At 43.7% G+C, this 17,488-nt stretch overlaps 2 protein-coding genes across 8 annotated transcripts in view; one reads left to right on the forward strand and one right to left on the reverse strand.

Moving 5' to 3' along the window:
* The window catches only part of LOC145446521 (uncharacterized), a 271,204-nt gene that overhangs the window by 89,819 nt on the left and 163,897 nt on the right, over window positions 1-17,488 (forward strand). The window lies entirely within an intron of this gene.
* The window catches only part of LOC145446772 (rho guanine nucleotide exchange factor 28-like), an 89,209-nt gene that overhangs the window by 34,172 nt on the left and 37,549 nt on the right, over window positions 1-17,488 (reverse strand). For all 6 annotated transcript variants that reach the window (XM_080325138.1, XM_080325135.1, XM_080325137.1 and 3 more), the window contains one exon: window positions 16,834-16,894. In XM_080325138.1, coding sequence (XP_080181264.1) covers window positions 16,834-16,894 — 61 coding nt within the window. The remainder of the gene's footprint in view (window positions 1-16,833; window positions 16,895-17,488) is intronic.

The following is a 17,488-nucleotide window of genomic DNA, read 5'->3' on the forward strand; positions in this document are numbered from 1 at the left end:
AGCTCCCTCGCGCGAACACAAAACAACATACCCAGATTCGTAATTCTCCTATGCTTCGGCCTGGGCAGTGTCACGGCCTCTCGTCCTTCCCAAGTGACGAAGTCGTCTTTAAAATCCAAGCGATCGCCTTTATCCACGCTGTTGTGTCTAGGCTTCAGCGATTCGGTCGCTATTTCCTCAGGCGGGCCTACTGCCGGGTACAGGCTAGCCAGCGACGACGCGATAGACGATGCAAACTGGGAAGCTTCCTCAGAACATTGCGTCTGCGCTACACCGGTCCGTCTCGTGACTGCGTTCACAATGGTGGTGAGCAAACTTTCCTGCGATTTAGACCTTCGATTTTCTGCGATTTTCCCGCTGTGTTTTGGCAGTTTGCGATGCCGAGGCAGCGTCACGTTAGCCACTACCGACGGGGGTATGTAAAAATTATCATCTTCTTGACAGCAAGCGCCCGTCGATTCGTTATCCGCCGAATCGCTGTCCGATATGGAGCATTGCGTGACTATAAGAGACACGGGGCTGCGCGGACGCGGTTGTAAACCATCATTGTGCTCTACAATCAGCCTATCGGGAGAGAGCGCAGTTCGAGAGCGACCGACCGCGTGGTTGTCCGTGAAAGCGCGCCTGCGATTTGATTGGCTAACGTCACAATCGTCGTCGCTCGACCGTTCAAAAGACGAATGAGAACAGTTCGAGGCCGAATGGTTGGATACGCGGTCTAACTGCGGCGAGCCGTTGGCTCCAGAGGCTAGTTTTCTAGCGCGTGCGAGCGCAGACAAGGCCGGCATCGATTCGGTGCCGCAAAAGGAGTGCAAAATCGGATGGCTGATGTCCGGCGATTCCGGCGATTTCGCGCCCTTTTTCTTGTACTTCCTCTGCTTCTTGTTGCTGCGAAAGCTTTCGAACAGTCCGCCCTTGGAGTCTGCCTTTCTGCGCGACAATTTCATTCCATTCCTCGCGTTGCTGTTGTTATTATACGCGCTCAGCGCTGTGTTCTCCTTCATAACCGGAAACGCACCGACGGCCAGAACGCTGTCCTTCACCACGTAGGCCCGTTCTACTTCCGATGGTAGCATCCTGCAAGTCAGTATCGCAGCCTCCTCGATAATCACGTCCTGCGGACTGGTTACCATCGCCACTTTGCGCTCCTTTTTTGACCGGATTCCGGTGAAAAATCCGGACATTGATGGTCGCCTGGGCACCTTCTTGTGTTCCATGGTCGCTGCGGTTGACATACTATCGCGGCACTTACGCGACAAGGCGCGTTCGTAAATAAATAGGTCGATAACTGCTCAATGAATCGCATACAGCCGTGGTTAGCGAGTTGTCAATGAAGAAATCCGATTACAGAATCAATCAGAAATCCGATTACAGAATCAATCGCTACGACTGATACGGTATTTCTACGTCATAGTATCTGGGCTTGCTCTGATTGGCCACGCGACACAAACTATCGAAACCAGTGGAGGAAAGCATATACACTATAACGATAACTCTGTTGAATGAAGGGTACCTACAACCTGATATGGTGTCGGAAAATATTCGACAATGAACTAGTAATGCTCACGCTAATACGAAGTCCTGTCATTAAGATAATGTTAATGGATTTACAAATCGATAGACCGATGTATAGCACTTCGCAGTGTCGGGTCAGTAGATCATCTGCCACGTGGGATTTCGGCGATTCGAGTATGTTGACGCGATTCGCATTCTACTATTTTTCAACGCGAAAATCAGTCTCTCATCAATCACATTAACTGAGCAACGTGGTTGAGAATTGACTCATTGCGTAAAATACCAGTCGGGCCGAAGATAATCTGCACTAATACGCGGAATTAACGGGCGTTGATTAAAGATGAGTTGTGCGGATTTCTGATGACTATCGCGCCAATTGTGACTAGTTATGAATCACGCTCTAATCGACAGATAAATCAACGTAGATTGACAGAAATCGGCGCAGTTCCGTTGTATTGCAGGAGTTGGTTGAACCTTTTTTTGCTTATATAAATGTTCTATGAACTCACGAAATTCACCCGATACCGACCCATAAATGAGGACTGTTCACCAAACCACCGTGCTGTATACTCTCAGGAGTCAACATTCATTTTTATTCAATCGCTGATGACTTAAAATGCAGATTTATCAGCAATTCCTGTTCCGATAGAGATAGGCTACAAGAGGTAAAAACGCATTCTGCTGGACCTCTCAGTAAACCGCACTGTTTTTATTTTACTCTTAAATCAGTATTCCGGATGTACTGCGGCCCTGAACGCCACCATCGACTGTAGTACACTTGTACAGCTCTGTCTTTAGAACGAGAATGCTTTCGCAACAGTTCACATCGCCAATGACGCAGAATTATGATCGACCGGTCGCTCACAGCCGCCCTACATTCTAACCCCGCGTTTTCGAGAGCCCCCAGAACAGTTGTTACGCGCTTTCGCGCTTCTTCAAATACTACACGTTACGGAATGTTATCACTCATCCTTAACACAACAAATTTCCCCAGCATTGCAACGGAGGAGTCCTTGATCATTGTTGGACCTTCGAGAGCGCTGCCAGCTATGCACTTTCTTAACTCAACAAGCAACGAACGTGGCCAGATCAATACCAGCGATAATCTCCTTTGTCTGAAGGATCCCAGACAATTCTAACTGCCGGGAAGAGGTAACAGATAATTCAAACGTTCCCTCGCTACAAATATTCCTACACACGGAGCCACGATTGCATTACCGACAATAATTATTCGCTTCAGCCTCCAAGGAAAAGCAACATCGATGCAAACCGTGTACTGATGCGTATTTCGGAAATGATAAATTTGCGGCAATATCACAGCACGCGGCAAACTTCGTGTATTACGTCACGTCGAGTCTAGAACGTGGATTGGTCAGGAATACTTATGCCACAATACGTGATGTCCAAGCAATCTCGCATCCGGTTCGAAATACCCTTTCGAATCGTATCCTATTCGACTATGCCTTATGACAGTGCATAAATCCCACATCTCTGACGCAAACTACCACCGTTTCGATAACGGATATAAGGTCAAATTCGTGGCGTGAGTGCAGGATCAGAAACGAAACGTTCCTACCTGGGTGGTACAAAACTATTATATTATTACGTTTGTATACTATGTCTTCCCAGAGATATATCCAACGAGAAAGCATATCAATTTACCAGAGAGAAATCCTCTTAGATAATGAAGGTTATACTAAAATAACATGCGAAGATCTACACGTAGCGCGATTCCGAAATAGACAGGTTTTCGCAAATAATTCGCTTAAAGTTACATCGCTCTCCGCTAATTGCGTTTAGCCTCATCGGACAGATATATACATGTTTCTCGTAACACGCTTGGGATTTTCAACCGCACAGTAATGAACTTCGCCGCCAACGAAATATGACAGGGAACTACTCGGGGAAGGGTATCTTTCGAAATATTACCTTGATACAGAAATTCACTATTCACTATTTTCAGTTATTATCAATCGTGTCGCTAATACAGTGGCATTTTACTATTCAGATTGGACGTGAAAGCTATCACGAGCATGGAGCATGGATTGATTGATGGTGTAATCTCGACATCAAATATGTGTACAAGGTTGAGAGATATTTTACGGACAGGCGACTGTTAGCGAGCGAATAATACGCATATTATAGCCAAATACTATTCACAATTAAATGCATTGGGGTCACTGCATTGGAAATAACTTGACCGCTAACAAAACGCGACACTTACAAACTTACTAATCGCAGATTGGATACAGTATATAAGACCTGATTACTTTTTAGCGGATAGTGATAAATGATGAATGATTACCAAGGCAAGCATAGTGGATAAGAGGTTTACGCGGCCGCTTCCAATGTGCCGGCAAAACTGGTCATCGAGTCATCGACAGATACTAGGGATCGAAACATGGGCATCGAACTGTCCTAAGCGGAGTGATTCCACAAAGGGACTTTCCAATAATGATTCGATTACTTACATCAACAAATATGCATGAATATACAAGAATCTACAAGAAAATAAAATTCCATATTGTTTCAACCTATCAGCGCCAATGAAGACTCGAAAACCACACAAATCCGAAGCAAAACCAACCACTTAGCGAAAATATGTGTCAGACATGCGACTAACAGCGATACTCCGTCCCAATCAATACCAATCGCTTTTCGCATCCTGATCAAGATCCGAATAAGGGGACAGTGCGACGCGGGTATGCATCATAACTGGGTTTTAGAAATTGGAAGTCAATGATAAAGCTACCCGAAGTGCATCAACATGGCAATTAATTTCATCAACTTGGCAACTACGGTTTGCAACGAATTTGAAAGACAAATCCGGGCGGGTAATTACAGATGGTAGGCTAGGTATACAGAAGAATATAAGTAGCTAAAGCGCGTTAATTAATGCCACAAATGGATTAGCAAATTTATACTGAAACTTCTTAAAAACTTGGATTTTTCGACAGCCAGTTGGCATTCCGAACACTATGTCACAAACCATTCGTAATACACTCATTTTTGAGATTGGCGTCAAAGGAACGTTTTCAAATTATCATCATTATCAACAAATCGATCTGAGGCGCTGGCCTGATATCGATCTACAATATTCGACCCCTACAAACGCCGCAAGCTTGCGATAGAGTGAAAATGTAGCAGGACCTCCAAACTACCAACAAATAACCCTTTCCATAAGTCCAACAGTCGTAAACCACCGTCAACCCAGTATGGGTATTCCCCGGCTTAGTAAAATAATCAATAATATCCAATGACTAATACAGCGACGCAGGAGAAAATGGAGCTAACTCTCACCACAGTGAAATCTCATCTGTTACTAACAACTAGAAATTACAATATCTAAAACGCAGGTGAATTTTCCCGGCCCCAAGAAACATAGGCAGCGATCGTCAAGCCAAATAGCTTCACATTCCGAATTCGCACCGTGATAAAAAAAACGAAGCCCCATATCCTCGCGACGGTAGCTTGTAGCATAGGATTATTCACGGCTCATTTGCCCTTTATAATGTTTGTTTACGAGCGCACCGGCGGTCAAGTGGGTCCAGTCACATTTTCGGCTTACTTTACATTCAGCACAAAGGCCGCGCACATCCAGCATAGACAATTTGACAGATTTACGGTCGATCTACGATTATATTTAAAAGGTAATTGCTCCCGGCGATGCATTGCGGCATTATGGCCGATGCAAAACCAACAGTTTCTCATAAAGCTCATAGATTGCGGCTATTGCTATGACGCGGTAGATGGTGCAAATTGGGGGAAAACGCTGTGTTGTAGAAAAGTTACTGGAAACAAGAACCTTTTTCAGTAGTCGGGAAAATATCAACAATAAATACCTAATTCTGCGCTCGCGCTAAAACATTTCTGGCCAATCGTAATAGGACTCATGCCACCTCTCTGTTGCAACTTCTATTTAGATTAGCGTACACTGCTGAATAATATAAAGCCACGGTTTAAAATATGCGTATCAACACACCAATTCTTATGGAGATTTGTACCAGGGGAGTGGTGGGTTTGTTTCGTTTACCAGCCCACGAAATCCAAAAAGGTGCTACACGGCAAACATAACCTATACCGACCTTGGATATATCTCGATAAAAATTGGTGTGTTAACTGTCATTTGTACCCACTACAAGGGTGTGAGATTATACTTTCATACCTGGCAGAGCCGTTCACATGATTAGATCCCCACGTTGTGGTGGTAATCTGATAAATACACTTATTTTTCCACCCATGGATTTAGAGCGAGGCTATTCCGCAACGCTACATTCGCCACATACTCGGAGCGAGTGTGTTTTACTACCTTGACGCGCAGCTCAGCTGAACAAACGTCAGGCGGGGTCAGACCTTTACGACGAGAATTAAAAAAAGAATCGTGGCCGTTGACTCCTGAAGTACACAAGTAATCGAGCGACTGTGCCGGGCTATCCCACCGCAATTCCACATCAGGCTAACTGCGATATGATCGTGCTTTGTGTATAAACTATTAAATAACACAGAAACGCCGAGAAATCAGCTAAAATCATTTGACACGCCTGCGCAATGCTTGCTAATCTACTCGCTAATCATGAAAATGTCTTACGCCGACACAAAAACGGTACTGAAAATCACGATTTCGCAGATCAATACGCCGCGCTACCTGCCAAGGAAAGCACCAGTCGATCTATCTGCATATCTACAAGTCTCGGAAGGCTGACTGCCGATGAAAATGTGTTTTTCAGCCATAGTCAATTGTATGCTTCAAATGGCAGCCACGGGAACGAGAGAATATGGAGCGACAAGCAATATTTTACCTTGATCGATTAGCTCGTGAAGAAAATCGTATTAAGAACTTCGAATAGATCGACCTACACCAATAAGGAGAGATCAACGTACCGTTCCAGTGCCAAATATAATGCATTCTGTACGAAAACACATCGAAACCTGCATTACCATAAAGCAGTTTACAGACTGCGAAAGTTGCATAACCTGCCCTACTGATCAGTTATCAAATATTGGGTAAAAATGCAAAGTTATTCAAAAACATGCTATAAACCATTTCTAGTATGGTTCTATTCTCTTAAATTTGCATAACAAAGAGCTATATGATGTGTTAGCTGCATGCCACTATTATTTATGACACAATGGCTTGCAAGCAGGAAGTTCAACTACCCCTGCCAAGCACGATCGTGCCCGAGCATTATGTAGAGAGATATCTTTATTAATTCTGTTGTTCAAATTTGAGATAGTTTCCCATTTAACGAGCGCTCAGGCGAGACCACCGAAAATTACATTTTCACATGGTCAATGGTCACCTTTTTCAGGCTATTGATTCTATTAGGTCGCAGAGAGTGAGTTTTTCTGTAATGTCTTGGGTGAAGTTTGCAGACCTAGGGGTTTGGGGTCTGTTATTTGACTTGTTTTAGGGGGGGGGGGGTATCGCTCTGCTGTTTGGCTTTTTTTGGGAAAATTATTACCGCATTGCGTAATTTTCTTGCTATGCGCCGGGAAATGGCAAATCAACAAATTTGACAGCTCAGCGGGAACTAAGTTAAACAATGGAACCTTTCGAGTATCTCATACTCTAATAATTCAATAAAATTGTGAATGCAACTTTTGTTAAAATTAAGTGCAACTTTCTCGCGATTTTAGTGCAACAAAAACTTGCCCTACTGATCAGTAATACTAAAGCTGTTATGCGCGGAATCAAGAGCAAGATGTCTCGCTCATAGAAAGATAGCACGAATCACTCTGGACAATTCCAGCATTTTACGTCAACGTGGGATGGCAATCGCTGCCCTGCTGTGTAATTCCGCGGTAGGCTACTACTGCCAATCAAGTAGTGTTAAGGAATACTTCGGTTACTAAAAACAGTCTACCAGCATGAGTTGAATGACATTCGGTTGACAGTATTAGTATGAGCGGATTCGCCACAATGTAGCTCAAGACGCCAGTGTAATTGTTGGCGGATTTGCGTTCCTAATTCCAGACTTGAGCTCTCACCAAATTGCGATCAACATTACCATCATCATGTTACGGAATAAGAGCACTTCCAATATAGCAATTTTAAATTTTCAGTAACATATGTGTACCTTCCCCCTTTAACCACAGAGCTTAACATATTCTTGATCCTTTCCAAGTCGTTAACATTGATGACGTGGGTAATACGTCACGGATGACCGCGAAGTTCGATTTTAACCATTAACAGTACGAGATCAAAGGCACACATGTCAAAGGGTCGCGACTGCAACAGTGCAACAGTCATGGAAACAGCTACGTACATCGATCGCCCCCACCAATTTAACGATAAGAAATAATCTTAGACGCCATAATAAACTGCATGAATTCCAGGATGCAATCCAGGCTTACCACGTTTTGACCTCAACTGACCTTGGTGATGGTTAAAGTCCTGAAAGTATAGGTTCCAGCACAGATTTGACATTTACAAGTCAAAAACCCAATAACACCTTTCACTGAATTTTCAGAGCTGGCTGAACATTTGGAAAACCAGTAAGCAATAAGCATCTGCCGGTGCCACCATCGGCGGAGTTCCGCTAAATCCCGACTCACGAGGGACAAAACACTTCAGCCGAAGTACGTTCTAAACTTGCGGCGCAGCGCCGCTTCCAACAAGCCCAAGGGCATTGTAGAATAGAAGTAGGCGTAAACCGTGTTGTTACCACAGACCTAGTCGTGACAATATTACGCAATACGATGATAAACAAATGATACACAACTGTCTACAAATACATCCCTTGTGGAGACGGGGCACAACCAAGTTTTTACGCGACGAACAGCTCGTTTTCACGCAAGAACTGAGCCAAGCACTTCGCCTCCGAAAAACCTACTCAAGTCGCATTCTTCACTAGCACAATCGAAGTTAAGCGACATAGACTATTGGCACTGCTTTACTGTTCTCTAGCGCAGATCATGCGTGGCAAAAAAAAGAGTAGCGCCAATTTTAAATGGCGTGCTGCCCGCGAAATCGGTTTCTAATATAGCTAGTCTCGTGCGTGTGAGCGAAATTCAAGTGGGCTTAAGACAAGGGTCAAAGACACTGGAATACCCAAAATATGGATATGCAAACTCTGCACATGAATTTTTTTGATAAATGGATTCAACTCCCCGAATAGAAATTATCCTCTTCGCGTGAGTTTCCTCCAGTTGTCCCGGATCGTTGTGTGTGTGTAATAAGATGTCGAACTTTATTGATTAGATTCGCTCTCGTTTTCATTAATGTAATCATTGGATGGTGGGTTTTATAACCTCAAATTCAACGCTTGCCCGTTAACGTTATATCCGGTAAAGTGTTCATACATTATGCGTGCCTCCTTGTTTATATTTTCTAGGCCAAGGTGGATGAAAGACCACAAGAAGTCATTTCGGCTACTGAACTAAAGGCTTTGTTCGGCCCTAGGTCCGGCTGCGCACGCCATATCCAGACAGCATGTCTATAAGGTTGAACACCACTGATTCAGTGCATTCAGTTTACGTGCTGGAAGACGCCACATAGCGTTCCACGCAATCACGCTATTCTCCGACGACACAGCGTCACGGCAGCATTTCATATCCGCATCGATTGCTATAATAACAACCTTGCGCGGCGATTTCACTACGGACACATTGCAACGTACAGATTACGCACTCAACCTCTCGAAAGAAATCGGGTATAGAAGTACGGTCAAGAAAAATCAATACACCTTGACGCACTTGACGCGTTCGAGACGAGCAGACGCATAAATGATTCAGAGCACATCTGCCAATCAATCGCAGCATTTACAATCCTAGACCTGCTCCAGTGTATAGTACCATAAGGTGCGACATGTCTTATCTCGGCCAATATATAGCAGGCCCTACAAGTGGGTGGTGTCTGCGTTTCGCATCCCGTGTATTCGCATTAATTGTACAATTTCTATGCTCAAGATCAACAGCACAAGTACATACAAGGCATCCACTTCACTTCTCGAATCTAGATGCTAAAGAGACCAGTCTTCTACCTTGCCATATACGCGACATTAAATTCTAGTCTTTGTTACCAACTAGATTCAACCTGGCCGGACAGCAATGTTATTGACCCAGCGACCCTAGCTCGGAGAAACCATGAAGAATATAGGCATTCTTAGGTTGTTAGCTCTAACGCCGTACCTAACGGTTATTATTGGGTTTCAATGACAAACCCAAAATGCAAGCTTCGCATCCGAAACCAACACGATTCGGTCAATAAATTACAAAGCTATTGTGAATTAGTTCGCAGGGCCGAGGCTGATGCAGAAGTTATAGAATGAGTGTTCGGGTCGTGACCCGCGCGTAGATACTTATAGAGCCGTTGTACGCCAATTCATCAACACAGGAAAAGCAGCAAATTGCAACGGAATTCGCTTCAAACAACAACACCACGACAACCAGAAAATGTAGCCGCTTCCGCAGCTATACGATCAATCTCTATTCCGGACAGAAATTAGCGAGACAATTTGTAAAGCGCACGGTTCGCTAGCTAGCAACGGCAAATATGCTGCCGCAAAAACGTAAGGATTGATTCGTAGGTAGGTACCCTTCAAGTAAGTTGCTAGGTAACCCGCTATGGCGTGTGGCGGGCGGCCCGTGGTCCAGTGATATAACGCGAGGACGGTCAACAAATATGGGATGGTGTTTGAGAGACAACTTACTGCACAAACAGCTGTAGAGTATCAATCACGACTTTAAAACCCCCACAAGCGCTCGCGTTAAATTCTCATGATAATTATCATTATATTTATTATAATCGGACATAAAACTCAGAAAAACCTAACCTAACTACAGTTGTATGGACGTGTGCTCCGGGCAAATACATTCTGCGTGTAATGTGCACCAGACATTGGTAGCACCCGTTTTGAAAATATTTTTTAAACGTTTTCACTTGCTGATCGGGAATAGCAAGCAGTAGGAAGTAATTCAATATTCGTGACCAACTGAACAGGGCAGGCCACATGAAATGCGAAGTGCTACTGTGTAATGAATTCCCGTAGAGGCGCGCGGCAATCTTTCATAATCATCTCTAATACGGGATAAACCCTGCTTCACTGCCTAAGACTTCTCGAGTACATCCAAGTGCATCTGATAACATTCTCAATCGTCCTAAACCTTCAGACACCACGGGTAGCTAAAATAAAACACGCGATCACACTCGCCGGCCAGATTCGAGCGGAAGAGACAAGTCAACGCGAGCGATGCGTACCGGGAAATATAGTTGTATTGACTAGATAAAGATCGCGCATTGTAGAGTCCGCAATACCGCGAATTCCGTCTATCAATCGCGAATGACGCACGCGCGAAGGCGGAATTTTCAATAACGCCAATCAATTCAATCGATCGCTAACATGCCGAGTCGAGAGAACATCCCGACTTCGAATCAATCGCATTGCGACGCATGTAATGCGGACGCGCGACATATGCCGCTCCCGCGTATTTACAACAACCACAGCGCGATCTGGTCACTGCGAAACGCGGGACTGATGTCGCATTTCACGGGGCGCATGCGACGGCGCGTTTCCAAATTCGAATCGATCGCGAAATTGGGATAACGGGTTATTGACCCAGAGCGTGGTTTGGCGTTTTGATTACGCTATGGTAATGGCGCGAAACCCGCATCGGTATTCTTGTGTGAAATCTATACAGCTGCTAAGCTGCTTAAAGAACAATATTGCAAGTGCGTCCGTATGACGGCAATGCGCTGGCTAGTTTAAAAACTGGAAGATGTATCTTCGCGACGGACGAAAAACGACTACCGACGATGGAAATGGGTGCGATCTTCGAAAATATATTCGTTACCCCTATCCCAGAGCTATTTCAAGCGGTTCATCTGACCATTCATCTCATAAAAGCGATGTAACCCAACCCAAAATCAATTTCACTTCTCAAAATCCTAACTGTAAGCGATAATCCGAAAGCACGGACACTTCGACATTGCTATAATTCCAGACCAAAATATTCGATACCGCGCGATAGCTCCAGCTCCAGCCCCATTTCCACCAGGGATAACGCCGCGTTTCATGATGATGCATTTGAACCATTATCTGATGTATATAATCTCCCAATTACGCGCCTAAATATAGCTAAACGACTGATCAAAAGGTAACATGTTAACATTGCTACTACCACCACATAACCAACAAAATCGGGCCATGCCGCTCTTATCACAAGACCCACGTTGAAAGATATTGTAGATATTGTTAAGTTGCCAAAAACTCATAGAACAATCATATCATATCATGCGGTCTCTCGACTCTAACGTTCGAGCCTATAAATACTGACACATTCGCTTCAATAGACACTGAACCAGGGGCGCTTATCCGCGAGGCGCGACTTTTACGCCGCCTGATTATAGTGGACACATGGAAACAATGCATCGCGCTTTTAAAACGAATCATTTATGTTCTGTTTCGTTGTTGTTTCAAACTGGCGTTCGGGCCGAAATCCCACCTCCCCATACTTCAATGATTTGATAATATATCCCGACGGGACGGGCGTGGTAACGGCTCCTCGTGGGCCATGACCTCGTGAAAATATCCAGAGTAAGCCAAAGCGAATTTGCCAGATAGGAATGGCGACAAGGCCCAATCGATATTACGTAATCTATAAATGAAAACGTTGCGTGGCCCCGGTTTTGTCTCGTCATAGTATGAAGCGATAGCCCATAGCCGCACAATGGAAATAGTTTTCGAAAACTAACGTTACTGTAGCGATCACAATTACGATACTTTCACATGATAATGGCGAAGTAACCGAAAACCAAAATAATGAAAGGCGACTCTATTGTTCCAATCTTAGGCTACAATCTATAAATATAACAGCCCAGATCGAGTACCAAACAACGATTATAATACCATTGCAAGGTTAGCCAAAATGGAAGTGAAAAAATTGATTGACCAACCACACCACAATGCCAAGTTCGCGTAACAGTCGTACGCAGAAGGCTTATTCGCGAGAGGTAAGCACTAAGCATGGGTTTCAATTTGAAATGAGAGCTTGCGAAGTTGGATTACAATTAGGATTCAGGCATTGGGATTTGGGGCCTTTTTTAACTTCAGAAGTGGGCGAAAGTGATCCGCATCCCAAATTTCGCGGTTAGGCTACTCGGAATGTTTGGGTGCCATCAACTTTTGATCCCTGTCGGAGGCGACCTCTATAATACGAATGACCGGATGAACAAGAAGACCTAATTTCGACGCAAGTACGGTTAGGCGAAACAGAGTACATGAGAGATTCGATTCTATCGAGCTTAGGCTTCTAGTCGAGTCGATAATTTGAGTATCACCTGTTATGACGTCATAAGAGTATGAGTGACGAGGGAAGTTCGAATATGTACCTTTTATTCGACCAAATATGAATACAAATCCAGTGCTGCATCAAAATGATTTCACAGATATGCAATTTCCATCACCGTGCGTAGCTTTGTAGTAAGGTGCATGTTTCGTAAGCTGCGATAAGACTAATCGAGGTTTCATCGATTCCACAATGGAAAATTGTATGGAAACTACGATCACCGTCAATAAATTAACTATTAGTGGTAATTGGCGTATAATTAAAGTACTCGCAATCGCAAGAATCGTATCTCACTAGCACTGGTAACAAGGCGTTCTCGAATCGGAAGCTCCATTAAAACGACACCTACGGGAGTCCACGCCAACAACCCTGTCCCGTGACAACATAAGAACACAACACATTGAAAAGAACAAGCTTCCCGGAACAGCGGATACCCGTACCGTGAACCGTGATCGTAATAACGTCAAAATATCGCGTGATCGAACAGGTAGCCAGAGCCTATTATCGCATATTTGGTGTCTCATAAACGACGAGCAACTCCAAGGATGGAAACGTATCGACTACCGATCACTAGCTGGCACGCCGCTACTGCAATGACGTCAAACCAGATCATATATCATACGCATTTAGTCTGCGCCGCTTAGATGAGGCGTTATTGGTTACTAAGAGTGGTTCCTAAGGTCACGGGAGCGATCATGTCTCAACTGAAAGCTTATTACTGCAACATTGCGACCGCTGTCACTTTCATCAGCGTTTCCATTCATAAGAACAACAACATGATTGACGCGCGTGCGTTTGTGCGACGTCGCGCTAGCTTTGTTTCTGTGGCAGATAATAAGCCTAGTATTTCTGTGAAGTCTGGGATGCATCGGCTTACGAAAAACAAGTGTATCGGATCAGATCCTGTTATTATGGTATGATGTGACACGGAGAAACTGGCAAAAAAATTTAGAAGCTCATAAATCACTAGCGAAGCTGACAATTGTACAATGTAAGGTACATGCACTGCAGTGTGGGTACGACCAAGTTCCAATTGTCGGTGATGCTGATGCATAACCGCATTAATACGGCATGCGTAGTCAAACATGCGTCTGAACATTGTCGTTGTAATTATATAATCATGATTACAATTATTGGTTGATGGTATGATTCCATTATATTAATAAGTTTGTCAAGGCGTGGGCACAGGGCGTCGAGTTTTATCTTCAGATTAGTGGAACTGATCCGGAACGGATATGTCCCGGATTGAAATAACGGAGAAATGAAATTAGAAGGAGTGCTTCGTTAATTCAAATTCACTGAGAGTGAGAGGAATTGTATTTGTGCTTGCGAGTAGCGTGAAAGCTGTATTGCGAGAAACGCCGTGTCAGTTTCGTAATGGTAGCTTTACTGAAAAGCCGGCAATGCAGCTCGATTCGAAGTGATTTCATCCGAATTGCTTGTAGTGTTATATCAGTTGTAGCGTTTGACAATACTGCGCTTAACCCCAAATCTTCGAAACGGTCGTCAGAAGTATGTTACGTAAATTGCTACATCTTGCAGAAATGGCGTACTTGGACTCATGAAAGGGATCTAGCACCCGCCTAATAACAACCAGCATACTGCAAGACACCAAAACAAGGACGCTTCGAAAACTACGACACTGTCGATTTCTCTGCTTACGTTTATAATCCCGACAGCCAAGGCAGATTTTTTTTGTTCGTAGACACAAAATGATACATAGATCTACTCATCTGCATGCAGCATGTAAATTAACCACACGATCAGTTTCGACACCTATCCACGCGTTTTTCAGCATGAATCGTTGACGAATTTTAGCAACACCGTTGCAGACTTGTAAATGTTCGCAATCCACAGCATAAAACAAGTGTGCAACTAACCGAAAATTCTACAATAAGGAAAAAGCACGTTTTACTTGAAGAGTTAACGACGGTCCCTAATCCATTGTCGGATTACGAGCGAATGCGAACGGTGCAGATCAAATCTGATAATATAGAAAAACACGAAAGAATCGCAAGCCCGTCTCTATCATGAGCAATACATGACGCACGCTTCAAATCGCAGCGAAAACGCGCGGATTTACAGAAACGAAACCGACAAATTGACTTCGCTCCAAAGCTGATATGATCAGGCAGCTGTAAATCTACCGCGAACAATAACTAATATCGGACACGCGAAAAAAAAACTACCTGCGCTGTAAGTGCAACCCGCTATGGAGACCATCTGATAAAAATGCGATCGGCGTTATCGTTTCGCTAAAATTGGTACCGAAAGTACTCTCTCTGGAACATAATCGCCTGCACTCCGCGTAAGAGAGAAAATCTATCGCGCAATTTACCGCTATTTCCGAACAAACTCGTAACGTTGTCCCGAAAACATGCACCGAAGAAGCTTGTACTACCGTGACCCGGCGGCTTTCCAAATACAGCATGAAGATCGGAACAAGATGCCATAACAGGAATGTTTACACTGGCAACGTAGCGTATTGATTCAACAAGTTCGAGAAACTGCCTAACTACATTTCGAAGTTACTTATATATCCACGCCACTGTCGCCACATATAAAACATCCGCTTATGAAATCACACATAAATAACATGTACAACAGCTCCCTTCATCATCTCCAAACATACGTCGATGACTTAGCAAGCATAGCGCTGGCATTCCAAACATTAAACTATGGTATAGTATCTTTCATTGCTCTCAAATTCAAAGCATAACTGCCTGAAAGAGCTCAACAAATCCGCCATGAGCACGCCCCAACTATCAGCGTACGTACGTAAAACAGCCGTATAGACTATTATCATCACCCTACCATTCGGAAACTTCAATCGGCAATAATAACACCAAAACCTTACATTTCTATTCAAGACCGCTACCGCTCTGGTCACGCTACATTTGTTCGTCAGAAATAATATTACTTTACGCACGGGTGCCAACGATATCGGCCCGGCAATTATCGGACTGTTTTCAGAAAGGTGATCGCGTGAGGACAGCAATGCCGTGACTGTTGTTAACCGCAATGACGACAAGGGGACACTAGTTATAGCGAACACCCGCCTACAAAAGCCGGGTCGAAGCTTCAGTCACGATCAGGCATGGGGCAAGCGTGATTTGCGATTGTAATCGATTATATTTGGAAAAATGCAAAGTATTGGTAATTGTAGTCCTTTATTTTGCATATATAACCAATTGCTTTGTAAAAAATCAACTACAAAACTCTTCAGTCTTACAAGGACTATAGCATAAACTGAAAAAGAAACAATGCGCTGTGGCAAGTTATTGACGGTAGAAACGCCGGATTTGTGAACTTCATTGTTCATCGATGTATCGTTATTCATTACCATTATCATTATTCATCACTTCAAATATTAGCTGTGCTCATTGCGCATTTAGGGCGCCGTTCCGAATCGTATTCATTGCACAAGCTGTCTTTTTATAATGGTGGCTTGAGATATCCTTATTATATAAACGAAATCGCGACTTATCGTGATTAAATGTCGATGCAATCATAACTGCAACGGATTACTGCGAAATTTGGTTGTAATTGTAATCGCGATCGCGCGATTTGAAGTAATCATAATCGATTACATTCAGGCAGAAAACGCAGATTCCACACGAAATCAGGTGCTATATACGCATCTCTCTCAGATCTTGGACAAAGAGAAAACTATTCCGATGCTAATAACTTGAAAATTGCGGCGACAAACTCAAAGATAAACTGACAAATTGATATAAACTTCCCTATCCACCACATGCCTAGCTTGGTAAGTGTAGCGTTGAACAACAGCGCCCGCTAACGGTGGCCGCATTTACACGAGTTCAGCTATTCTGCTATCCGACGAAGGCAGCCAGTCGAAACCGTTTGCCGAACCTGCATGTGACGTCTAACGTCGACTGCCTTTCAAAGTAAGGGTAATGACTAGAGCGCATCTTAATTCTGTATGACTCTAAGCCTGCCTATAATGTTCTTCACGCGATTGCAGTACCAGTAGGCCCGCCACACCATAGAAGCGTTGAAAGAGCTTCTTACCTTCAACGGTCAGAGTCCTTCCGCCAGAAGCCCCATTCTTGGAGTCGCCCGGTTTCTTCACCTACACACAATTTAAACGGGAAGGGTTATTAATGACAAAATCCATGATCCAGATCGAGTACGGAAAGATTGCAACACGCTCAGAATGAGATTAGCCAGGCAATGTCAACATATATTACCAGGCGGCCAGGAGTATCACTAACGACAAGAATCACGTAATGTCACGTAAACGGGCCTTCTATTTCGTAAGAAACTCTGTGCGCAAAGGACACGCATTAGTTAATTTGGCATTAGAAATGTAATAACTATTACTATTATTATGAAAGCAATAAATTAATATGAAATATTAAATAAGAAAATGAATGTTTCACTGAATAATAAGCTTCTTGGAGGTACAGAACTTCAATATACAATTGAATAGTATATTCATATTGAAATAAACCCGAATATTTTCGGCTGACACTCGTCAGGGGTTGCTGACAGTTGCTGACGATTACCCCTGACGAGTGTCAGCCGAAAATATTCGGGTTTATTTCCATATGAATATACTATTCAATTGTATATTGAATAATAAGCGTGAATTGCGATTATAGGGCACTTGGCGAATTCGGCACTCGGTATGTATGTGAATGATAGTGTATTCGGTTTAAGTGTG

This window comes from Botryllus schlosseri, chromosome 9 (assembly GCF_051294905.1).
Source record: "Botryllus schlosseri isolate E-star chromosome 9, Bs_hap1, whole genome shotgun sequence".
NCBI classification, from domain to species: Eukaryota; Metazoa; Chordata; class Ascidiacea; order Stolidobranchia; family Styelidae; genus Botryllus; species Botryllus schlosseri.